Source organism: Salmo salar, chromosome ssa24, assembly GCF_905237065.1.
Source record: "Salmo salar chromosome ssa24, Ssal_v3.1, whole genome shotgun sequence".
Classification (NCBI taxonomy): domain Eukaryota; kingdom Metazoa; phylum Chordata; class Actinopteri; order Salmoniformes; family Salmonidae; genus Salmo; species Salmo salar.
Window position 1 is genome coordinate 33,654,199 of NC_059465.1, and position 25,883 is coordinate 33,680,081.

General features: G+C 42.6%; 1 protein-coding gene across 1 annotated transcript in view; it reads left to right on the forward strand.

The window, feature by feature from the left end:
- The first annotated feature begins 4,125 nt into the window (after positions 1 to 4,125).
- Positions 4,126 to 25,883, forward strand: part of skic3 (SKI3 subunit of superkiller complex) — a 29,949-nt gene continuing 8,191 nt past the window's right edge. Inside the window, exons 1-31 of the mRNA XM_045706640.1 lie at positions 4,126 to 4,244; positions 6,781 to 6,875; positions 7,007 to 7,150; positions 9,718 to 9,809; positions 9,911 to 9,986; positions 10,077 to 10,217; positions 11,611 to 11,709; positions 11,830 to 11,938; positions 12,178 to 12,318; positions 12,396 to 12,497; positions 12,731 to 12,855; positions 13,003 to 13,089; positions 13,221 to 13,324; positions 13,610 to 13,736; positions 14,077 to 14,256; positions 16,172 to 16,296; positions 16,388 to 16,638; positions 18,556 to 18,658; positions 19,031 to 19,213; positions 19,394 to 19,544; positions 19,751 to 19,829; positions 20,051 to 20,112; positions 20,746 to 20,802; positions 21,009 to 21,077; positions 21,237 to 21,311; positions 21,506 to 21,647; positions 21,813 to 21,906; positions 22,083 to 22,160; positions 22,259 to 22,383; positions 22,463 to 22,586; positions 22,694 to 22,918. Of these exons, the coding sequence (XP_045562596.1) occupies positions 6,786 to 6,875; positions 7,007 to 7,150; positions 9,718 to 9,809; positions 9,911 to 9,986; positions 10,077 to 10,217; positions 11,611 to 11,709; positions 11,830 to 11,938; positions 12,178 to 12,318; positions 12,396 to 12,497; positions 12,731 to 12,855; positions 13,003 to 13,089; positions 13,221 to 13,324; positions 13,610 to 13,736; positions 14,077 to 14,256; positions 16,172 to 16,296; positions 16,388 to 16,638; positions 18,556 to 18,658; positions 19,031 to 19,213; positions 19,394 to 19,544; positions 19,751 to 19,829; positions 20,051 to 20,112; positions 20,746 to 20,802; positions 21,009 to 21,077; positions 21,237 to 21,311; positions 21,506 to 21,647; positions 21,813 to 21,906; positions 22,083 to 22,160; positions 22,259 to 22,383; positions 22,463 to 22,586; positions 22,694 to 22,918 (3,560 nt within the window). The 5' untranslated portion in view covers positions 4,126 to 4,244; positions 6,781 to 6,785. The remainder of the gene's footprint in view (positions 4,245 to 6,780; positions 6,876 to 7,006; positions 7,151 to 9,717; positions 9,810 to 9,910; positions 9,987 to 10,076; positions 10,218 to 11,610; positions 11,710 to 11,829; positions 11,939 to 12,177; positions 12,319 to 12,395; positions 12,498 to 12,730; positions 12,856 to 13,002; positions 13,090 to 13,220; positions 13,325 to 13,609; positions 13,737 to 14,076; positions 14,257 to 16,171; positions 16,297 to 16,387; positions 16,639 to 18,555; positions 18,659 to 19,030; positions 19,214 to 19,393; positions 19,545 to 19,750; positions 19,830 to 20,050; positions 20,113 to 20,745; positions 20,803 to 21,008; positions 21,078 to 21,236; positions 21,312 to 21,505; positions 21,648 to 21,812; positions 21,907 to 22,082; positions 22,161 to 22,258; positions 22,384 to 22,462; positions 22,587 to 22,693; positions 22,919 to 25,883) is intronic.

Consider the following 25,883-nt stretch of genomic DNA (forward strand, 5'->3'; position numbering starts at 1 on the left):
ATCAGTAGGAAAGATTTGTTTCTCTTTCGGTCCATTCAACAACAAAGCGATACGAACCTTGTTTCAGCAGGATGTTGTATCTATTCCTTATGTCATTGCCTTATTGGAACGGTTTTATTGATAATACCTGTTGGAAAAATGTTTGGATGTTGCCACACACATACCTATTTGTTAAGAAAATTAAGGAAGTTTCCTTTTAAAATTATTCATAAATATTATCCTGCCAACCACTATATGAAGTTTAAATGTTTTTACCTTTTGTAATGACCACCCAGAAACGGTGTTGCATCTTTTTTGGCATTGTATTAATGTAAGGAAACTGTGGCAAGACATCAGTAGATTTATAATTTAATACATTTATGAAGATCTTACACTATTGTGGAGAGACATACTGATTGGATTCTTTACCTACAATAAAAATAAGTTTAAACTATTTTATGTCATTCATTTCATTATTCTTTTGGCCAAATTTCATATTCCCAAATGTAAATTTACAAAACACCACATTTTCTTACGATTCAAAAATAAATTGAACTATATTTTTTAGACAATTAAATACTCAAAAAAAAAAAGCTGTTATAATTCTATGTATGCCCCTTAAGGTCCTTGTGTAATGTGATATTGTACCCCCTAGCCCAGTTGTTCATATATAGATATAGATATACACACACGTGTTCCCCCATGTACTTTCTTTATTGATTTGTTGTTAATAAAACAATACCCTATCGTCTAACACTACACCCACATACATACATACATACATACATACATACAGTGCCTTGCGAAAGTATTCGCCCCCCTTGAACTTTTCGACCTTTTGCCACATTTCAGGCTTCAAACATAAAGATATAAAACTGTAATTTTTTGTGAAGAATCAACAACAAGTGGGACACAATCATGAAGTGGAACGAAATTTATTGGATATTTCAAACTTTTTTAACAAATAAAAAACTGAAAAATTGGCCGTGCAAAATTATTCAGCCCCCTTAAGTTAATACTTTGTAGCGCCAACTTTTGCTGCGATTACAGCTGTAAGTCGCCTGAAATGTGGCAAAAGGTCGAAAAGTTCAAGGGGCCGAATACTTTCGCAAGGCACTGTACATACATACATACATACATACATTACACACACACATACAAAAACACCACCCTACTCCACTATTTAAACCTATTTAGGCCTACCTCATGCCAACAACCTGAAAGGATAGGACATCACCACTTAACACACCCTGTAACTCTTCTGATGTCAAGTCTCACACACCCAAATACTTCTCTGCATCTGCCACCACAACCTCAATTTTCTGCGATTTATGTTCCATCCTTGCAGTACAGTTGATAACCATTGCTATAAATGCTAAAAATCCAATCTTACTGAAATATATATCACTTGTTGGCCTATCCCTCTGTACTGGTACAGATCTACTACTCACACCACTCCTCTCAGGATCCCTCCCCCTTGACCCATCTTCCTCTACTTTCTTCACTGCCTCAGCATATGACAACGTCTGCACTACTCTAACCCTGGAAACCTCAAACCTCTCTCGCACGAGACATTTCTGATCCCCAGCCCCATGGGCACCCCTCCATTTAACACATACCACTACTTTCCCCAATTATACACGTTCCTTTGTCTCGTGCCCTTCTGCACACTTCTCATACACAGGAACCACCCCCTACACACTGCTGCCACATGCCCATAAGCTTGACACCTGTAACATCTTAATGTATTTGGCACAAAAGCTCGTACAGGATAAATTCTATATCCTAACACCACCAGGCTACTGTATTGGCTGTGTATCAGCCTACTATTGTATGAATTCATTACACTTTGTGAAAAATTGCCAGACCAACAAACCCTGCACCCATTATGTAAAACCTCACCACTATTCCACTACTTTGGCCATATCTGATCCTGGTCCAGGCCAGTAGCCTGGGAGAACGGGACACTATCATTCAAAACATCTTGTAACTCGTCTACAATAAATATTTGAACACCCAAGTATTCTGTAGCTGCCAACACAACAGCTATCCTCTGTGCTATTTTTTTGTTGTTGCCCGCACTACAGAGGGATTATATAGGTCCTCTAATACAGGACTAGTAAAGGTCCAGTGCACAACTTGTGTGTGAAAAAAATCTAGTAAAACATTTTTTGCAGCACCTTGAGCACCCGTATTTCCCACGGCTATGTTTACACACACAACTTTTTCCACCGATGCAACACATTATTTTGTCTCATGTCCTCCTGCACACTTCTCACATCTAGGAATCTCCCTTATGCGCACTTCGGCCACATGAACATAAGCTTGACACCTAAAACACTGTAATGGAGTCAGGACAAAAGCTCTCAGGATCCATTCTCCAAAGATCTCACTCCCACCTCACCAGAATCATCTTTGTAATCATCTGGACAAGGCTCAAACATGGCGGTCTACACCGTACCTGCCACCGCAGTTAATTCCTCCTCACTCGTCATGCTTGTACAGTAGCTCTTCCAAAAGTTCTGTGTGATCCACTCCTCCATATTCACTCAAAACATGTTCCACTTCTCCTTTTTTATCCCGGTCCACCATCTTCTCCTTCCATACTATCCAGGACCCTTGGGATGTCACTACCCTAAACTTAACCCATACCGTTACCTTAACCATTTTACATTTCAACTGCAATGGGTTAGGGACGTCCCAAGGGTCCCGCATAGCATGGACCAATACAAAAATCAGAGGGAATGGATAACAAAATCTAGAAAAGTGGTAACTGATTAGCCAGGATGGGGTTTTTTTCTTCTCCACCCTGACCCCTAAGGGGCTCTGTGCAATCATGTTTTATTCTGTCAAGATGTAAAAGTCTTTATCTCCTACCCTTTGAAAAGAGAAAAACACCTGATACTATACTGAAAAAATATATAAATGCAGCATGTAAAGTGTTGGTCCCATGTTTCATGAGCTGAAATAAAAGATCCCAGAAATGTTCCATACGCATGAAAAGCTTATTTCTCTCAGATTTTGTTCACATCCCTTTTAGTGAGCATTTCTCCTTTGCCAAGATAATCTATCCACTTGACAGGTGTGGCATACAGTATCAAGACGCTGATTAAATAGCATGATCATTACACAGGTGCACCTTGTGCTTGGGACAATAAAAGGCCACACTAAAATGTGCAGTTTTGTCACAACACAATGCCACAGATGTCTCAAGTTTTGAGGGAGTGTGCAATTGGCATGCTGGCTGCAGGAATGTCCACCAGAGCTGTGGCCAGATAATTTCATGTTCATTTCTCTACCATAAGCCGCCTTCAACGTCATTTTTGAGAATTTAGCAGTATGTCCAACCAGCTTCACAACCGCAGACCTGTGTAACCACGCCCGCCCAGGACCTACACATCCGGCTTCTTCACCTGTGGGATCATCTAGAGACCTACCACCCGGACAGCTGATGAAACTTAGAACTATTTATGTAATAAAGCCCTTTTGTGGGGGGAAAAAAATACAATAATTCTGATTGGGTGGGCCTGGCTCCCCAGTGGGTGGGCCTATGCCCTCCCAGTCCCACCATGGTTGCGTCCCTGCCCAGTCATATGAAAAAGATTAGGGCCAAATTATTTGGTTCAAATTGACTGATTTCCATATATGAACTGTAACTCAGTAAAATCGTTTAAATTGTTGCGTTTATATTTTATACTATTACACAACTCTAGTCTCTGAATTACCATAATTTAATCTGAATCACAATAAAATAGGAAGGAATGCGTCAGTTAATGTGGTAAAAGTAGTGAATTGTCAGGAGTTTCATTTACGCCTGTTAGGTTACTCCCAGTCCTAGCCAAACACTTGTTTGAGAAATATTTTGTTAAAAAGCTATTTTGCCCATTTTATTGGAAATATATTACAGTAAGGTACGTCATTGTTACGCAGAAGTTATAAAAACGGCTACATTGGACATTTAAATAGTTTCACAAGTGAAAGTAGACATTGTTGTACTTCCGAGTCAAATTTACCCGGAAAAAATATATATATTTTTTTATGTCACTTTTTTTTAATATAAAGGCTTTATTTAATTGAGACAATCATGGCATTCGATTTAAAAATTAAAAATAATTAAAAATAAAAATCAACGCTTGAAATTGAATTCACTTCCGGGACAAACTCCTTGGTTAACACCTTTTAGTAAAGACCTGTGGTTGCTCGTTGCTGAATTAGCTATAACATACGTTTTAATTACTGAATACAAACATCTAGATAAGCTACAGGTAAAGTTAACGTTTATGTTTTATTGCTGGTCATCTTTACATGTTGTAACGAGCCAAGCAAGCTAAGGCTACCTAAAAACTAGTGTAAACAACCGTCTAACAGTACTGTTAGCTAACGTTACCAAAGCTATTTTGATTTAGTTAACTACAGTAGCTAGATGTAGTGCAAACTAGTTTTAATAAGGCTATTGCTAGCCAAGTCAGTTTGCTAGCTGGTAATCCAAACAACGAGATCTAAGCCAAAGAATATATAACTAAGGTTTCCCCTTTCATCTGTGTCTAAGCCATCTGGGCTAGCTGTAAGACTGGGCGGAATTCGTTTTCGGCGATTACCTTCGCCCACGACTGGCTCGTGTGAACTATAATACCGACGCTGTGTTCTAACGTTTAGAAACGTCAATAAAGCGCTTTCGTAACATATGGCCGTATCTTTCAGCGATAAATAATTCTTCAAATAAAACACACTTACTGTTGCAGTTTGGTACAGAACCATATCTATGGGTGCCTCCACCTGTGCTGACGAAACTACACTTCCCGAGTTATGCTTACACAGGTGTTTGGAGCACCCTAGAAAGCTAATTAGCATAGGTGGTCTTTTAACAAGCGATGTAACACTAACCCTGTAAAAAGTATAGTCATTTAACTTTATTTCTCGCAGATATGAAAGGTATCCAAAAAACGTATTGCAAACGATGCGTGTTAATGTTCTGCCCCTGAACAAGGTAGTTAACCCACTGTTCCTTGGCCGTCATTGTAAATACGAATTTGTTCTTAACTGACTTGCCTAGTTAAACAAATGTTTTGACTGTCATCGGAGCTTTTAAGTACCCCGATCAGAATATAGTCAATATGCATTAAAGCAGTTAGCGTCTATGAATGGGGTATGTACAGTCCCTTCTGAAAGTACTCAGTCCCCTTGACTTTTTCCACATTGTTACAGCCTTATTATAAAATTGATTAAATTGTTTTTACCTCCATCTACACACCCCATGACAAAGCAAAAACAGGTTTATACATTTATGCAAACAACTGAAATATCACATTTACATAAGTGTTCAAACCCTTTACTCAGTACTTTGAAGCACCTTTGGCAGCAATTACAGCATCAAGTCTTCTTGGGTATGACGCTACAAGCTTGGCACACCTGTATTTGGGGAGTTTCTTCCATTCTTCTCTGCAGATCCTCTCGAGCACTGGCAGGTTGGATGGGAACGTTGCTGCACAGCTATTTTTCAGGCCTCTCCAGAGATGTTCGATCGGGTTCAAGTCCGGGCTCTTGCTGGGCCACACAAGGACATTCGGAGACTTGTCCCAAAGCCACTCCTGCATTATCTTGGCTGTGTGTTTAGGGTTGTTGTCCTGTTGGAAGGTGAACCTTCGACCCAGTCTTAAGGCCCAGAGCAGGTTTTCAGGAACGATCTCTGTACTTTGCTCTGTTCATCTTTGCCTCAATCCTGACTAGTCTCCCATTCCCTACTGCTGAAAAACATCCCCACGGCATGATGCTGCCACCACGTGTCACCATAGGGATGGTGCTAGGTTTCCGCCAGACATGACGCTTGCCATTCAGGCCAAAGTGTTAAATCTTGGTTATCAGACCAGAGAATCTTGTTTCTCATGGTCAGTCTTTAGGTGCCTTTTGGTAAACTCCAAGCGGGCTGTCATGTGCCTTTTACTGAGGAGTGGTTTCAATCTGGCCATTCTACCATAAATGCCTGATTGGTGGAGTGCTGCAGAGATTGTTCTTCTCAAAGTTTCTCCTATCTCCAGAGGAACTCTAGAGCTCGGTCACTGACAATTGTTGCTTGACCAAGGCCCTTCTCGCCGATTGCTCAGTTTGGCCGGGCAGCCAGCTCTAGGAAGAGTCTTGGTGGTTCCAAACTTCTTCCATTTAAGAATGATGGAGGCTACTGTGTTCTTTGGGATATTCAATGCTGCAGAACCGTTTAGGTACCCTTCCCAAGATCTATGCCTCGACACAATCCTGTCTCGGCGATCTACGGCCAATTCCTTCAACCTCATGGTTTGGTTTTTCCTCTGACATGCCCTGTCAACTGTGAGACCTTATATAGATGGGTGTGTTCTTTTCCAACTCAAGTCCAATCAATTGAATTTACCACAGGTGGACTCCAATCAAGATGCAGAAACGTCTCAAGAATGATCAATGGAAACATGATGCACCTGAGCGCAATTTCAAGTCTCATAGCAAAGGGTCTGACTACTTATGTCAATAAGTTATTTCAGTTCTTTATTTTTAACACATTTGCAAAAAACTGTTTTCGCTTTGTCATTATGGGGTATTGTATGTTGATTGCTGAGGATTTGTATTTATTTAATCAATTTTAGAATAAGGCTGTAATGTAACAACATTTGGAAAAGTCAAGGAGTTTGAATACTTTCTGAAAGCACTGTATGTCTGGGCTAACTGGATAATTTTACTCCACTCCTGTTGCTATTCATTTTAGCCCAATTGCTTAATTTTGGTGACAACTTTGACTGGTATCTTAATTGACTTCTCACTGACTTGGATTTATAGAGACAATGTCAAACAAAGAAGTTAAATCAGCTCTAAAAAATGCCAGAGATGCCATAAAGAACAAGGAATTTAAAGAGGTGCTAAAACACTGCAAGGTAAGTCCTTGCCCATTTCTCAATGTTCTTTCTACACACACAAATAGTGTGAGGGGAAACTGGGTGATATGAAGGATTTTCTGTTTTGAAAAAGTTATTCTGTCTCAAATCAAACCAAATTCCCCCACCAGGCTGCCCTGAAGCTAGAGAAGAACAATTACAATGCCTGGGTGTTCATTGGTGTGGCCGCGAGCGAGCTGGAGCAACCAGACCAGGCCCAGACAGCCTACAGGAAGGCTCTGGAGCTGGAGCCAGAGCAGCTGCTGGCCTGGCAGGTACTGGAGATACATCACACCTAGATCAACTGAACTAATATAGGCCCTCGCTAGACATAGGCTTCTATATTGGACAATCAAGTGAAGAGTGTCCCAAAAGTAGAGCTGTGACAATAAACCATAAATTATCGACATTGACCATACACACAATCACTTATAGCCGGCGTTTCACTGGTATCGTTCATTATGATAAGTAACCTATACCAGAGAAATGTGACGTTTGAAGTGAAATACATTTGCTAATATGGGTGATTGTTAATGAAATTAATGGTAGTAGTTTAAAACCTGTTAAATGTGATCTACGTAATCCCCAAAAGTAATTATTTTTCATGAGAGGGTCAGTAACTAGTGAGAGGGTCAGTAACATAAACAGTAACTAGTAATGCTGCATACTCAGGTTGAAATCTCACCTTTCTGGTAAAAATAGTTCCTGAGGTGTAGTCACTTTTGAGATGACAAGCTCAAATACAATAATGTAGCACATTCAGAGATCGATTTATAGCCAATAATTTTAGATTACTGGCTATAAATCGATCTCTGACTGTGCTACAGCCACAGAAAACTATAGCTCCTGCTGCGCTACGATGTCCAGGCATATGAGTGGCACATTACGATGTAAGGATTCCAGGCATATGTGTGGCACATTACGATGTAAGGATTCCAGGCATATGAGTGGCACATTACGATGTAAGGATTCCAGGCATATGAGTGGCACATTACGATGTAAGGATTCCAGGCATATGAGTGGCACATTACGATGTAAGGATTCCAGGCATATGAGTGGCACATTACGATGTAAGGATTCCAGGCATATGAGTGGCACATTACGATGTAAGGATTCCAGGCATATGAGTGGCACATTACGATGTAAGGATTCCAGGCATATGAGTGGCACATTACGATGTAAGGATTCCAGGCATATGAGTGGCACATTACGATGTAAGGATTCCAGGCATATGAGTGGCACATTACGATGTAAGGATTCCAGGCATATGAGTGGCACATTACGATGTAAGGATTCCAGGCATATGAGTGGCACATTACGATGTAAGGATTCCAGGCATATGAGTGGCACATTACGATGTAAGGATTCCTGGGATATGAGTGGCACATTACGATGTAAGGATTCCTGGCATATGAGTGGCACATTACGATGTAAGGATTCCAGGCATATGAGTGGCACATTACGATGTAAGGATTCCAGGCATATGAGTGGCACATTACGATGTAAGGATTCCAGGCATATGAGTGGCACATTACGATGTAAGGATTCCAGGCATATGAGTGGCACATTACGATGTAAGGATTCCAGGCATATGAGTGGCACATTACGATGTAAGGATTCCAGGCATATGAGTGGCACATTACGATGTAAGGATTCCAGGCATATGAGTGGCACATTACGATGTAAGGATTCCAGGCATATGAGTGGCACATTACGATGTAAGGATTCCAGGCATATGAGTGGCACATTACGATGTAAGGATTCCAGGCATATGAGTGGCACATTACGATGTAAGGATTCCAGGCATATGAGTGGCACATTACGATGTAAGGATTCCAGGCATATGAGTGGCACATTACGATGTAAGGATTCCAGGCATATGAGTGGCACATTACGATGTAAGGATTCCAGGCATATGAGTGGCACATTACGATGTAAGGATTCCAGGCATATGAGTGGCACATTACGATGTAAGGATTCCAGGCATATGAGTGGCACATTACGATGTAAGGATTCCAGGCATATGAGTGGCACATTACGATGTAAGGATTCCAGGCATATGAGTGGCACATTACGATGTAAGGATTCCAGGCATATGAGTGGCACATTACGATGTAAGGATTCCAGGCATATGAGTGGCACATTACGATGTAAGGATTCCAGGCATATGAGTGGCACATTACGATGTAATGATTCCAGGCATATGAGTGGCACATTACGATGTAAGGATTCCAGGCATATGAGTGGCACATTACGATGTAAGGATTCCAGGCATATGAGTGGCACATTACGATGTAAGGATTCCAGGCATATGTTAGTGGCTGTGCTGTAGGGTTCAGCTAGGAGTTGATGGAAAGTCGGAAGAGATAATGAAATGTTAAGAGGGACATCCCAGCTTCATGTGGTGTCAGATTTCACATCCTGCTTGACACAGGCAAAAGAGACATACTCCTGTGTCTGTGAGAATCAGGGCTACCGCTCAATACATGCCATTTCCATCTATGGTGTCCTACAAGCAAAAATGTCGGTCGGAACTGGTACCAGAACCATGCAGGTCCCCTAAACAGGGGACTTTACATCGAAGAGGATTTATTCAAGGATAATAAAAAAGAAACTTTGGTGCACATTAATGTTAAATGTATCATTCTATTTATCATTATCGCATCAATTCAGGCAATCTCTCGTCACAGATTTTTATTCCATATCTCCCAGCTCTACCCAAAAGTCACATTATCTACACATTATCCATCTGTCTTACAGAGTATTTCAGAGCAGTGTTTTGGGGCATATCACTATGTCAACATGCTGACTAGAATGTGATCTGTGATTGTTGCTGTTTTAGGGATTAGCAAACCTGTATGAGAAAAGTGACCAGATGGATTTCAAAGCAGAACTACCCAAAGTCTACCTGAAACTCATTGAGCTTTATGAAAGGTAAGCCATGAAAATCTTCATACCTCTTCTACATCAATAATTTCCCCCCTGTGATTAGCTCTTGGAATATTGTGTTTAACTGTCTTGTTCTGCATACACAGTTCAGACAAAACAAAATGTTATGAGGTGATCAGAAAACTGGCAGACATCTTCCACATGGAGAAGGACTATTTACAGGTCTGTAAAGATAGTAGTTGCCCTTTCAATGAAAGAGTATATATGTTAATTGTTGTGGCACAGGGTGGACATATGCATGTGTGTGTTTAGGTGGCCAGGGTGTGGCGAAGGCTGATTCAGCTGAAGGAAGGAGAAGGTGCTGACAAGGCAGAGCTGCTGCAGCTATGGCAACAGATGACCTGCCTTCTCTCAGACAGCATGGAGGAACACGACAATGAGACTCAGCAGCACGTAAGAGCAAAGATAATATACTCAAATAATCCCCTTAATAAGCGTTGTCTGGGACGTTCCACCTCTAAAAGCAAAAGGAAAGATTTCGACACCTACCATCTCAGATTGTTTCTGTAGTTATGGCCTATTTATTGCCTTACCTCCCTTATCCTACCTCATTTGCACACACTGTATATAGACTTTTTCTATTGTATTATTGACTGCATGTTTGTTTATTCCATGTATAACTCTGTGTTGTTGTTTGTGTCGCACTGCTTTGCTTTATCTTGGCCAGGTCAGTTGTAAATGAGAACTTGTTCTCAACTAGCCTATCTGGTTAAATAAAGGTGAAGTGAAATAAAAATAAAATAAAAGTTACAATCAGGTAAGATTGGCATTCCTGAAACAACATTGTTTGGTTGAATTGTAATTTTATCTGGAGAAATTAAGCTAATTGGTTGCACACAAATTGGCCATTTTAAATGTATAGGATTCAGATAATATTCAATAAATATAGTACCCTACTTCTGATTTGCACCAAACTTCTCCATCCAAATCGGTTTTTTAAAAAGCTACCCACAGAACCATCACAGCCCATGCCAATCCCAATCCAACAACTAGTAAACAGTATCAGTTCTCTATGTTTGACAAGTAGTATGAAGCTGCAGCTTGGAGTATTGCTTCTCCATACTATGTAATGTATTGCCTGTGAATTTTTTTCTCCTGTTCAGAGAAATTAGTAATTTAAGTTGCTTGCATTATTTACCTTTAAAGTAGTGTGAAAGTAACAGGGTTTGACCACTAGAAGCTGTTGGTCCTGCTATACGACCACACTCTTTTATATATTTTGCTGGTCTGTTTTCTTTTCAACTTTGAGTAGAAAACCAATATATTTGGCTGATGAACATTTATTGTGTGGTCATCCTCACAATTCAAGCCAGTCCGCCATGAAAGCAATTCAGTTTGTCCTAATAGCAACCTAAAGCTTCAACCCAACTCTCCTTGAACCCAATTCTCCTCTCTCTGAAAGGGCTATCCTTTCCCTATGCAATTCTCATATGAAGACTACAGGCCCAAAACTTTAATGGAGAAATGGGCTAAAATGTTGTGACAATGCTAATAAAATAATGAATTTCTTGGCGGTCAGTTTCTCAATATAATTATCAAGAAACCTCTATCTCTCTCTATATATATTGTGATTAGTGATTTACCATAAGACCCAACACCATTACAATACTCTATATATTGAATGTTTGGGACTTTTACCATTTGAAGAACGTTAGAGACCATTCCAGGGGGACCTACAGGGGGGTGTGGTATGTCGTCTCGGTGTTATTGCTAGTCATTACAAAAGGTTTTTCTCCCCTATGCTTTGTGCTCATTCCCACTGTTGATGTTATATTTATGTTGCCAGTTAATTGCAGCCTTTGAGAAGGCCATGGTTCTCTCCGACAATGTGCCTGGCGAGGACCATCGGAAGCTCTCAGCTGACTACCTCAAATGCCTTTCACAAGTAAGTTCGCCGTTTTTCACTCACTCACTCACACACAGTTATGAGTGCTGGGACTATGGGTTAAGACTAGGGCCAGAATCTTGCGCTGTCAACTGACCAGAAAAACGTTCCTCTGTCTAGCTTTCGCATGAAGAGTGTAAAATGAGAGAGGCCTGTGAGTCCATATTGGCCCTCTATCCCTCACAAACATTCCCTTTGGAGATCCTCGGTGCACATCATCTCAAGTCAGGTAAGAAATCACTGACTTAGCAAACTATAGGTAAAGAACTGGTGCAGTCATTGGCAGTGTATAGTTTCACTCTAGGTGAAATAAAAACAACAAAATATTGACCTTGCAGGACTGGGGAAGGTCAAGTGTACTGTGCAATGATTAGTATGTATTATTTGATTGAGCCTTTTGTTCTATGGACAAAGAAGTGACAGATTGCACCTTTTTAAGTAGTCAGCGTGTGTGTATTTGTCTCTTAGGGGTCTGCAGTGAGGACGCGGGCCGTTGTTTCTCCCGTCTCTTGGAGTTGGACCCAGACAGTGGCTTAGGCCATCTGGGTTTGGGCATCAGAGCTCTAGAGGAGGGAAAATGTGACGACTCCATTAAGTACCTGGCCCAAGGTGAGCAATTTGGGGGCTTTGGTTTGGCTGTTGGTCTGTGGTGTTCTCCACCACCTCACTGTCTGTTGTGCTCTCAGGACTGAAACGAATGCGCTCCAGCTTGGTAGGCTGGTGCAGCCTTGCTCAGGCCCAGCTGAAAATGCACCGATATTCCGACTGCGCAACATCCTGCTCCCAAGGTACATCTAACACATCTGGCCAGTGTTTATAATCCTAACCTAAACCTTTTCTCTGAAAACCCACCGTACTTTCCACATAATCAGGGCTTGGCTACGACCTTACTGTACGCCTATTCATCCTTGTTTGAAGGTTATAGTGACTTGATTAGTTGAAGACCTTATCACCCAAAGTCAAAGATGTGTATTGAGATGTGGCATTCAGTGCGTTGACAGGCCTTGCTGTGTTCTTTCAGGTCTGAAGCTGGGTGGGGCTGGAGAAGAAGCACTGCGACAAAAGCTCCTGAGGCTGAGACTAGAGGCCCTTGTGAGGACTGGGGATGAGCACACTGCAGACCAAGCCCTGGAGAGCCTCTCACAGGTACAGCATTCATACTCCATCTCACCGGCTGCTCCCCAACGGCTCACCACCAATATGCTCCAGTTCTCTACTACTACTACTACTACTACTATCTACTGATATGTATGGGGATTTGTTTGTTTGCTCATCAAAATATTTATTTTATAGCTTTTAGATGCTAACAATGACCCTGTCCTGGTAGCCTTAAAAGGAAGAGCGTATTTGCAAAAAGGCCAAGTTGACCAAGTGCTCCAGGTAACTTCACAATTATTGGTTCCGCTAACATATCTCTTTAGTAACCTCAGGTGAATGGGTATCAAATATATTTTGTGCCTATTTTGTTGATTTCCCGTGTGTCTGCTAATCTCTGGACTTGTACCCAACAGGTGTCCACGGAGCTGCTGAACTCTCACCCTGACCTGGCTGAGGGACTGGCGCTGAGGGGACTGGCACACATTGCACAGGGCCATCACCAACTAGCAGAACAGAGGTGTGTTCAGGGACTGCAGTTGAAAATCTGCCCGCTGGCTAAAACTGGCACTTTTACTATAATGTTGATTAACGTGCACTGTAGCTGTAAAACTAAATGTAATAAAGTAAAAGTGTGTGTGTGCGCACCCATCCCCCATTCAACACACTTCTTCTGTATTGATAACGGTCTCTATTATTACCGTTTTAATCAACAACTCATCACTGCTCCTAAGAGACAGCGTGACTGAAGTAGACCATGTAGTTAGATCAACCTTCGTCTTGTCGTCTCCTGTCCCTGTTGTAGCCTCCTGCAGGCTGCAGCCCAAAACCCAGCCTGTGGAGAGTACTACTTCCTGTTGGGGCGGCTGTACTGGGACATGGGGGAGGAGAGTCGCAGGGACAGGAGCAAGGCCCACACCCATCTACTGAAGGTCAGTGTTGCCCACGGGGCCTCTGTCTGGGGAACACTGTATAGATGGAGATTCATAGTATGGGGAGAATGCATGACTGTCACATCCACAACCAAGCAACTCCCTGCCATTTTGAAATGCACACTCATTGATGAGAGGTTCCTGTGCATTGTTACTCTTATGGCTTCTAAATGTCATAGGATGATCAAGAGGCTTTAACAGTGGGTGGGATGGGCTGTGGGCACATTTCTGGCTTTGGTACAGTTAAACTACAGTGCTTCTCACATCCAGCTGTACGGTATGACATTAGTTTGGTGATTGGCTCACTGCCATTACTGACAGCTGGTGTGTTTTGTGTCAGGCTGCCAAACTGGATCCATACCTGGGCTCTGTGTTCTGCTACCTGGGCCATTACTACCGGGAGGTGGCCAGGGACCAGGGTCGAGCCAGGGGCTGCTACAAGAGAGCCTTTGAGCTGGACAGCAACGACGCAGAGTCCGGGGCTGCCTCTGTGGATCTGAGCATGAAGGAGGGGGACATGGTGAGTTGTCTGTTGATTTGTTCTGGTCCTGGAGGGCTGCAGCCGATAACAGAAGACTTTCCCCCTGTGGAAGGATAAAACCTAAATGTCACTTAGGCCTACCTAACTGTTTGATATACAGTTGAAGTCGGAAGTTTACATACACCTTAGCCAAATACATTTAAACTCAGTTTTTCACAATTCCTGACATTTAATCCAAGTATAAATTCCCTATCTTAGGTCAGTTAGGATCACCACTTTATTTTAAGAATGTGAAATGTCAGAATAATACTAGAGTTATTTATTTCAGCTTTTATTTCTTTCATCACATTCCCAGTGGGTCAGAAGTTTACATACACTCAATTAGTATTTGGTAGCATTGCCTTTAAATTGTTTAATTTGGGTCAAACGTTTTGGGTAGCCTTCCACAAGCTTCCCACAATAAGTTGGGTGAATTTTGGCCCATTCCTCCTGACAGAGCTGGTGTAACTGAGTCAGGTTTGTAGGCCTCCTTGCTCGCACATGCTTTTTCAGTTCTGCCCACACATTTTCTATGGGATTGAGGTCAGGGCTTTGTGATGGCGACACCAATACCTTGACTTTGTTGTCCTTAAGCCATTTTGCCACAACTTTGGAAGTATGCTTTGGGTCATTGTCCATTTCGAAGATCCATTTGCGACCAAGATGTAACTTCCTGATTGACGTATTGAGATGTTGCTTCAATATATCCACATAATGTCCTTTCCTCATGATGCCATCTATTTTGTGAAGTGCACCAGTCCCAACTGCAGCAAAGCGCCCCCACAACATGATGCTGCCACCCCCGTGCTTCACGGTTGGGATGGTGTTCTTTGGCTTGCAAGCCTCCCCCTTTTTCTTCCAAACATAACGATGGTCATTATGGCCAAACAGTTCTATTTTTGTTTCATCAGACCAAAGGACATTTCTCCAAAAAGTACGATAATTTTCCCAATGTGCAGTTGCAAACCGTAGTCTGGCTTCTTTATGGCGGTTTTGGAGCAGTGGCTTCTTCCTTGCTGAGCAGCCTTTCAGGTTATGTCGATATAGGACTCGTTTTACTGTGGATATAGATACTTTTGTACTTGTTTCCTCCAACATCTTCACAAGGTCCTTTGCTGTTGTTCTGGAATTGATTTGCACTTTTCGCACCAAAGTACGTTCATCTCTAGGAGACAGAACGCATCTCCTTCCTGAGCAGTATGACTGCTGCGTGTTCCCATGGTGTTTATACTTGCGTACTATTGTTTGTACAGATGAACGTGGTACCTTCAGGCGTTTGGAATTTGCTCACAAGGATGAACCAGACTTGTGGAGGTCTACAATTTTTTTTCTGAGGTCTTGGCTGATTTCTTTTGATTTCCCATGATGTCAAGCAAAGAGCCACTGAGTTTGAAGGTAGGCCTTGAAATACATCCACAGGTACACCTCCAATTGACTCAAATGATGTCAATTAGCCTATCAGAAGCTTCTAAAGCCATGACATCATTTTCTGGAATTTTCCAAGCTGTTTAAAGGCACAGTCAACTTAGTGTATGTAAACTTCTGACCCACTGGAATTGTGATATAGTGAATTATAAGTTAAATAATATGTCTGTAAACAATTGTTGGAAAATTACTTGTGTCACGCACAAAGTAGATGTCCTACCCGACTTGCCAAAACTCTAGTTTGTTAATTAGAAATTTGTGGAGTGGTTGAAAAACTAGTTTTAATGACTCCAACCTAAGTCTATGTAGACTTCCGACTTCAACTGTAATATCAATATCACTTAGGCCTACCTAACGGTTTGATTCAGTTGATTTTGTGCCTGGATGAAATGTTTCTCTTGCTAGTGTAGACTACGGACATTGGATTGCACTATAATCTATGCTGCTGTGTCAAGCATCTGTCCCTGTTCCCTCGATCTGCCTTCCCCAGGACACTGCCCTGGCTGTGCTCCAGTCAGTGATCCAGAGAGCCACCCCTGGTTCAGCAAAGTGGGCCTGGATGAGACGAGGCCTCTACCACCTGAAGGTGGGCCAGCACCCCCAGGCCTGTGCAGAGTAAGACCCCTGACGCGACCACTCATTTGAACATAGTCTCTGACACCACATACGAACATACATACACACACTCATTGATGTGTTATGTCAGTCTGCAGGCTGCTCTGAGGGCTGACCCCCAGGACTGGGTGTGCTGGGAATGTCTGGGCGAGGCCTACCTGAACCGCCGGAGCTTCACGTCGGCCCTGAAGGCCTTTGCCAAGGCCCAGCTGCTCAACCCCTCCTCCATATACAGCCTCTACCAGACTGCTGCCATCAAACAGACCCTGGGCAAGTTCAAAGAGGCTGCTGCAGAGTACCTGCAGATCATAGCCCGGGAAGACTATGTGCCTGCACTCAAAGGTAGGGGTGTGTCTGAACGTGCACACGTGTGTGTGTGCCCCCTGTCCTTTTTTGGTGTCTATTCCAAGGTGAATAGGTCCCTGGCAAGACCTTATTTGGAGACCATTTTGTTCTCAGTTCTGTTGCAACTGTGACAGTCTGACAGCATACACTAATTACAGTATGTCCAGAAGCTCTGAATGGATCATGGTGGAGGATGACCTTTCCTTGAATCCCAGCCATCACATACAATTGAAGTCGGAAGTTTACATACACTTAGGTTGGAGTCATTAAATCAAATTTTTCACCCACTCCACAAATTTCTTGTTAACAAACTAGAGTTTTGGCAAGTCGGTTAGGACATCTACTTTGCATGACACAAGTCATTTTTCCAACAATTGTTTACAGACAGATTATTTCACTTATAATTCACTGTATCACAATTCCAGTGGGTCAGAAGTTTACATACACTAAGTTGACTGTGCCTTTAAACAGCTTGGAAAATTCCAGAAAATGATATCATGGCTTTAGAAGCTTCTGATAGGCTAATTGACATAATTTGAGTCAATTTGAGGTGTACCTCTGGATGTATTTCAAGGCCTACCTTCAAACTCAGTGCCTCTTTGCTTGACATCATGGGAAAATCAAAAGAAATCAGCCAAGACCTCAGAAAAAAATTGTAGACCTCCACAAGTCTGGTTCATCCTTGGGAGCAAATTCCAAATGCCTGAAGGTACCACGTTCATCTGTACAAACAATAGTACGCAAGTATAAACACCATGGGACCACGCAGCCGTCATACCGCTCAGGAAGGAGACGCGTTCTGTCTCCTAGAGATGAATGTACTTTGGGGCGAAAAGTGCAAATCAATTCCAGAACAACAGCAAAGGACCTTGTGAAGATGCTGGAGGAAACAGGTACAAAAGTATCTATATCCACAGTAAAACGAGTCCTATATCGACATAACCTGAAAGGCCGCTCAGCAAGGACGAAGCCACTGCTCCAAAACCACCATAGAAAAGCCAGACTGTTGTTTGCAACTGCACATGGGGACAAAGATCGTACTTTTTGGAGAAATGTTCTCTGGTCTGATGAAACAAAAATAGAACTGTTTGGCCATAATGACCATCGTTATGTTTGGAAGAAAAAGGGGGAGGCTTGCAAGCCAAAGATCACCATCCCACCCGTGAAGCACAGCGGTGGCAGCATCATGTTGTGGGGGTGCTTTGCTGCAGGAGGGACTGGTGCACTTCACAAAATAGATGGCATCATGAAGGAAGGGAAATTATGTGGATATATTGAAGCAACATCTCAAGACATCAGTCAGGAAGTTACATCTTGGTCGCAAATGAGTCTTCCAAATGGACACTGACCCCAAGCATACTTCCAAAGTTACGGCAAAATGGCTTAAGTACAACAAAGTCAAGGTATTAGAGTGGCCATCACAAAGCCCTGACCTCAATCCTATAGAAAATGTGTGGGCAGAACTGAAAAAGCGTGTGCGAGCAAGGAGGCCTAGCAACCTGACTCAGATACACCAGCTTTGTCAGGAGGAATGGGCCAAAATTCACCCTACTTATTGTGGGAAGCTTGTGGAAGGCTACCCAAAACGTTTGACCCACGTTAAACAATTTAAAGACAATGCTAACAAATTCTAATTGAGTGTATGTAAACTTCTGACCCACTGGAAATGTGATGAAAGAAATAAAAGCTGAAAGAAATCATTCTCTATTATTATTCTGACATTTCACATTCTTAAAATAAAGTGGTGATCCTAACTGACCTAAGACAGGGAATTTTTACTCTGATTAAATGTCAGGAATTGTGAAACTGAGTTTAAATGTATTTGGCTAAGGTGTTTGTAAACTTCAGACTTCAACTGTACCACCAGCCCCAAGCATTGCGATCATTTCCATGTGTGTGCGTGCTGCCCCTCAGGCCTTGGGGAGTGTCTGCTGTCCTTGGCCAGAGGCCTGATGGAGGACTATAGAGATGGAGGAGCCATAGACGTCATCCAGCAGGCCATCCAGTACCTCTTCAGGTTAGACACTTCACTCAGCATTCCCAGAGAGGCAGCTCATTGAATAGGATTACTTGAACTCACCATCGGCGATCAGAGAGAATTGGAATTAATTGGGTCCATAATAAAATTACACTATGGTATCAAAGGGCACTTTGCTCATGAGAATGACTTGGGCTACCAGTATTACATTTGATAAATGCCTTGTTGCTTTCATGTAATGTGAGGACTTTAAACGTACATCGTTTCTCAAGTTGCTCATGAAACAAAAGTCAAGGGCCTCAACACATGATTTGTTTTTCACTATTAAAAATGATTTTGCTGTGAAAATGTATACAAAAACACACTTGACTGTACTTAACAACCCCTTCGCCTGTGTCTGTCCACTCCCAGGGCTGTAGAGCTGCGTCCAGACCTGTCCTGTCTGTGGAAGTTACTGGGAGACGCCTGCACCTCAGTCAGCACTGTGGCCCCCAACAGGGCCCGCGTTGTGGTGCCAGGACCCCTGGCCGGGTTACAACCCCCAGACCAGGGCCACCTTCTCAACCAGGGACACACCCTCCGAGTGGGGGAGAGGTGAGGCGTCAACCCCGGCTAGTCGCTAGTGTTCTGATAGAAGCCACGTGATTTGAATACACAGGACAACGCTATCTCAAGGCTAATGGATACTGGGTAGGAGGAACCCAATCTGGTGTCATGATTTTTAGGTTTGGTCTACACTGTAAGATGAATCAGGAATAATGTCTTTGTGTACAGATGCTATGGGCGTGCTCTGAAGCTGATGCCTGAGAGCTCCAGCCTGTGGTATGACCTGGGTCTCAACTACTACCACCAGGCCTGTCTGCCCCCCTGCCTTCAGGAGATGGAGCACAACACCCTGCTACTGCTGCTGGAGAAGGCCCTGCAGGTACAAAACTCACCTGGCAGGATGGATGGCAGGATGGATGGCAGGATGGATGGCTGGATGGATGGCAGGATGGGGCAGAACACTCAATTGTCTGGGGAGGAAGAGTTGAAAGAGATGTATTTAGCCCAATTCTTGGAGTTAAACACCAACACCTTTCGTAGTTAACATACAATATCAATGTAACACACTCTTTCTCTTCTCCTCAGTGTGTGAAGAAGGCCATCATGTTGAACAGTAGTAACCATAGCTACTGGAACGCCCTGGGAGTGGTCGCCATGAGCAAAGGTAGAAAGATGTAGCCTGGGTACCAGTCTGTTTCTGCTATCATTACACTCCTTGGCACAATTTTTTTTTGACATTTCTGTAATTGGCTGAACCCAAGTTTTTTTTAAACTTTTGTCTGGTTGATGGGAGCCTATGGGATGTTGGTGGAGCTATGGGATGTTGTTGCCATGTCTTTAGGTCTGTTTATAACATAAGAATGGCTGTTTACTCTTCCTTTTCAGGACTTGAGAACTATGCCCTTGCCCAACACAGCTTCATTAAGTCAGTGCAAGTGGAACCCAATGTAAGTACAACACATCACACACTATTGGGTACTCACTTTTCATTGAATCATCTCTTATGTCTTAGTCTGGGTACCAGTCTGTTTAGCTGCTTTCATTCCACTCATTGCCACTCCTTGTCACACTGAACAGACTGGCTTTTCTGCCATCTTCAAATATGAACATTCTATCATTAATGAGCTTGAGTAGAACAGAGGAATTGATCCTGATTCGATAACCCTCAAAACTATCATCCAATCACAACGATTAGGCACATATTGGAACTCATCACTTTTTTCCTCCACAGAACATGTTGGTATAGTTTTTTGTTTCTCCAGACCAGTCTGTGAAAAGCTGCTAGCTCATGTCAAAATTCTCTAAGTAAATACATCCTGCAATTCCGACCACAAAACGTCTCGGCTCTGGTTTTAAGCCTCAAAATACAACAACTTTGTTAGAATTTTTAATTATATCTTCCAGAGTCCATACGTTGTCATGGAATTATTTGTTATGTTTAACAACCAATCAGCAACTCTGCCATAAATCGAGCTGCATATTGAACGTTGAGATTGCTGAAAGGCCAGTCTCTTTAAACATACTGGTCCCCAGTGTAGTTATGTGTGTGTCTATTAAAAATAAATGTCCTCCCAATCTAGAATGTTGTTGCCTGGACAAACCTGGGTGCTTTGTATCTGAAGAAAGACAGTGTTGAGGTATGTGTCCTCTAGACCGTGTAAATTCCTATGTCTTCATTACTGTCAGGTTCATTGTATTAGAAATGTCTAATTTCTGGTAAATTAACTTGATTGTGATTCTATCTACTGATGTTTATTGAAAGCATCAACTTCCATAGTGTGTGTTATTTATTATTCGCTTCATTCCCCTGTTAGTTAACAATCCTGCTCCATTGCTTTCCCAGCTCTCCCATGAAGCCTTTAAGATCGCCCAGTCTTTGGAACCACTGTATGTCAACTGCTGGATTGGACAGGTATCTTGTGACATGCCTACAAGGCACCAGGGACCATAACCATGCAAGCCAGTGTTGCTCAATGTTATACAGACATGTTCTAACCTCCTATCCCTTTCTTTTTCTCCTCTTGTCGATCACTTTGCTCCCCATATCCCGTTTTCTACTTCTTTGTACCAGGCCCTTATTGCAGAGATGGTGGGCAGTTATGATACCATGGACCTGTTCAGACACACCACAGAGCTCAGTACACACGTATGTCAATTCATTCCTCCATTTAGGCTACTGTTGGTGGTCCTCAGCTGAGACCTATTGGAATGATGTTATAGCATCTCATTGTCTGCTATTCTGTTATCCTGTCTTGTTTTATTCTCTCGCTCTTGGGCTCTCTACTCTTTCCTCGCTCTCTCTCCTTTCTCTCTCGACCCCCCCCCCACATACACACCTAGACGGAGGGGGTAAAGGGCTATGCTTACTGGGTTTGTGCCACTCTGCTGGATAAGAGTAACAGGGACTCTGAGCTCTATCGCTACAACATCGTCCAGATGAACGCGGTGTCTGCTGCTCAGGTGGCTTTGAGCAAGTACACAGGTGTGTGGTCATCAATCAAGCTTTCTTACAATGGCCTTCTTATGCCATAATTGGCTAAACTTGAGATTGTTGTACCTTGTGCATCTTCTGTCTTTGATTGTGAAAATTTAGAAATTAGCTGTAAGAGCCTAAAGGGAAATGGTTCATTTCTTTCTGTCTTGTCAGAGCGTATCCAGACAGACCCTGATGCCTTCGTCATGCTGGGTTTCCTCAACGAGCACCTGCAGCTAAAGAAGCAGGCAGTGCTGGCTTACCAGAGGTGTGTCGTCTGGAAATGGATTGTGTGTGTCTGTGTGTTACAGTGCGCCTCTACTTGCTATTTAAATGAAAGGTTAAATAGAAAATGAATGTCTTAAATAGGAAATGAATCTCTTCTGTTTTTCATGAAGTAATTCACTAATGCCATATGTTTCGACTTCTTCCTCTTCTCCTCAGAGCTGTGGAGTTGCTGCAGGCGATGCCTTCTGTGGAGTTACTGGCCTTCTCCCTGGGAAGCTATGGCCGGGCCCTCTGGTACCACAACACTTTGTCCTCGTACAGACGTTCTGAAATGATTGAAAGATCTCAAAAAACTGGTTTTGTAGTGTAAGTGTGGTGTTTCTACCCCTCAGCAACACAGGCCAATGGGAGGAGGCGGTGCGCGTTTACTCTTCCACATCTCTAGAGGTGCTCCACGACTTGGCAGGCCTGGCGCTGGCCTACTGCAGAGCAGGACTCATCCCAGAGAGCATCAGTGGTGAGTGGCTCATTCAGTGTCGGGGGGGGGTTGTATTTTTATATGTTTGGATGCCTTTCAACATTGCCCTGTCTCCTAGCCTATGAGAAGGCTCTGATGGTGGCCACCACTGAGAAAGAGAAGGCCTACATTCTGACTTCTCTGGCTCTGCTGCAGCACAGACTGGGGAACATGGACTCCGCTAAAACACTGCTCTTCAAATGGTCAGTTCCCCCTGACGCACCACTGCTTCCACACTTCTCCCAAACACACTGAAGACCTAAATGACTAAACCTGTGTGTTTCTGTCTCTTTGTGTGTGGTGTCCGTAGCTCCATGCTGAAGGAACCTGTGCCAGAGTCTCTGCTGTGCCTGTGTGCTCTGGGGCTGGTCCATGGGGACAGCACGCTGGCCAGCGCGGCCCTCACTGAGCTGCTGAAGCAGGGCAGGGCCACTGGGGCTGCTGTGGAGCAACGCTGCCTGCTCACCTGCACCCTGCTGGCCCTGCAGGGCAACTTCAGCGCTGTGCAGCGAGAGGCCTCCAGGGCCGTCCACAGGTACACCTTAACACCACTGCCAAGGGTGTAGGAAAACGTTTTGCAATGAAAACTAGTTTCTTATTGGACCAAATACTAGGTAGGTCCAGGTAGTTACCTCCACGTTTCAGCCCACTTGGCTCCATTTGGTTCCTAGTGTATGCAACCCAAGTCTCAATGTTGACCCCTAATCCCGGCCTGTACTACAGAACTATTCCATCCCCCTTCCCTTGAGTAGCATCAAGGTCCCTTATCTTCTTACGGCTGAAATCCCGTTAACGGGATCGATATGACAACAGCCAGCGACAGTGCAGAGCGCCAAATTCAAAACAGCAGAAATCTCATAATTAAAATTCCTCAAACATACAAGTATTATACACCATTTTTAAAGATACGCTTCTCATTAATCCAACCACAGTGTCCGATTTCGAAAAGGCTTTACAATGAAAGCACACCAAACAATTATGTTAGGTCAGCGCCTAGTCACAAAAAAACATACAGCCATTTTCCAGCCAAATAGAGGAGTCACAAAAAGCAGAAATAGAGAAAATTAATCACTAACCTTTAATGATCTTCATCAGATGGCACTCATAGGACTTCATGTTACACAATACATGTATGTTTTGTTCGATAAAGTTCATATTTATATCCCAAAATCTCAGTTTACATTCGCGCGTTATGTTCAGTAATGTTTTGCCTCCAAAACCACTGGTGACTTTGCAGAGAGCCACATCAATTTACAGAAATACTTAACATAAACTTTGATAAAATATAAAAAAGTGTTATGCACAGAATTAAAGATACACCTCTCCTTAATGCAACCGTTATGTCATATTTCAAAAAAGCTTTACGGCGAAAGCAAACTTTTGTAATAATCTGAGTACAGCGCTCAGACATCAAAACAATCCATACAGATACCTGCCATTTTGGAGTCAACAGAAGTCACAAATACCATTATAAATATTCACTTACCTTTGATGATCTTCATCGGAATGCACTCCCAGGAATCCCAGTTCCACAATAAATGTTTGTTTTGTTCAATAAAGTCCATCCTTTATGTCCAAATACCAAATGCACTGTGCTCGCGCAGTAAATTCAGTAAGTTCAGACGAAAAGTCAACAAAGTTATATTACAGTTCGTAGAAACATGTCAAACGATGTATAGAATCAATCTTTAGGATGTTTTTTATCATAAATCTTCCATAATATTCCAACCGGACAATTCCATTGTCTTCAGAAATGAAAAGGAACACACCTAACTCTCAAAGGAGCGCGCGCGATTGAGCTCATGTCATTTTCTCAGTCATCTGATTCCAATGGCTCTTATTCTCTCCCCATTCACAGTAGAAGCATGAAACAACATTCTAAAGACTGTTGACATCTAGTGGAAGCCTTAGGAAGTGCAAAATGACCCCACAGACACTGTATACTGGATAGGCAATCACTTGAAAAACTACAAACCTCAGATTTCCACACTTCCTGGTTGGATTTTTTTTCTCAGGTTTTTGCCTGCCATATGAGTTCTGTTATACTCAGACATCATTCAAACAGTTTTAGAAACTTCAGAGTGTTTTCTATCCAAATCTACTAATAATATGCATATCTTAGCTTCTGGGACTGAGTAGTAGGCAGTTTACTCTGGGCACCTTCTTCATCCAAGCTACTCAATACTGCCACCCATCCATAAGAAGTTATACAGTAACAGTCAAGTTTGGAGACACCTACTCATTCAAGGGTTTTTCTTTATTTTGACTATTTTCTACATTGAAATAACACACATGGAATCATGTAGTCACCAAAAAAGTGTTAAACAAATCAAATCATATTTTAGATTCTTCAAAGTTGCCACCCTTTGCCTTGATGACAGCTTTGTACTCTTGGCATTCTCTCAACCAACTTCACCTGGAATGCTTTTCCAACAGTCTTGAAAGAGTTCCCACATATGCTGATCGCTTGTTGGCTGCTTTTCCTTAACTCTGCGGTCCAACTCTTCCCAAACCATCTCAATTGGGTTGAGGTCGGGTGATTGTGGAGGCCAGGTCATCTGATGCAGCACTCCATCACTCTCCTTCTTAGTCAAATAGGCTGAAGGCATGTTTTGGGTCATTGTCCTGTTAAAAAACAAATGATAGTCCCACTAAGTGCAAACTAGATGGGATGGCGTATCGCTGCAGAATGCTGTGGTAGCCATGCTGGTTAAGTGTGCCTTGAATTCTAAATAAAACAGACACTGTCACCAGCAAAGCGCCATCACATCACCTCCTTCATGCTTCACGATGGGAACCACACATGCGGAGATCATCCGTTCACCTACTCAGCGTTTGGAACCATAAATCTCAAATTTGGACTCATTAGACCAAAGGACAGATTTCCACCGGTCTAATACCCATTGCTCGTGTTTCTTGGCCCAAGCAAGTCTCTTCTTCTTATTGGTGTCCTTGAGTAGTGGTTTCTTTGCAGAAATTTGAAGGTCTGATTCACACAGTCTCCTCTGAACAGTTGATGTTGAGATGTCTGTTACTTGAACTCTGTAACAGACAGCCCTATTTGGCAAGGATGTATCTTCTGTATACCACCCCTACCTTGTCACAACACAACTGATTGACTCAAATGCATTAAGAAGGAAAGAAATTCCACAAATTAACTTTTAACAAGGCACACCTGTTAATTGAAATGCATTCCAGGTGACTACCTCATGAAGCTGGTTGAGAGAATGCCAAGAGTGTGCAAAGCTGTCATCAAGGCAAAGGGTGGCTACTTTGAAGAATCTCAAATATAAAATGTATTTTGATTTGTTTCACACTTTTATGGTTACTATGTGATTCCATATGTGAAATTTCATAGTTTTGATGTCTTCACTATTGTTCTGCAATGTAGAAAATAGTAAAAATAAAGAAAAACCCTTGAATGAGTAGCTGTCTCCAAACTTTTGACTGGTCCTGTAGTTTAGGATTAAAGGAAGCGCTAGAATCTCTAACATATGAGT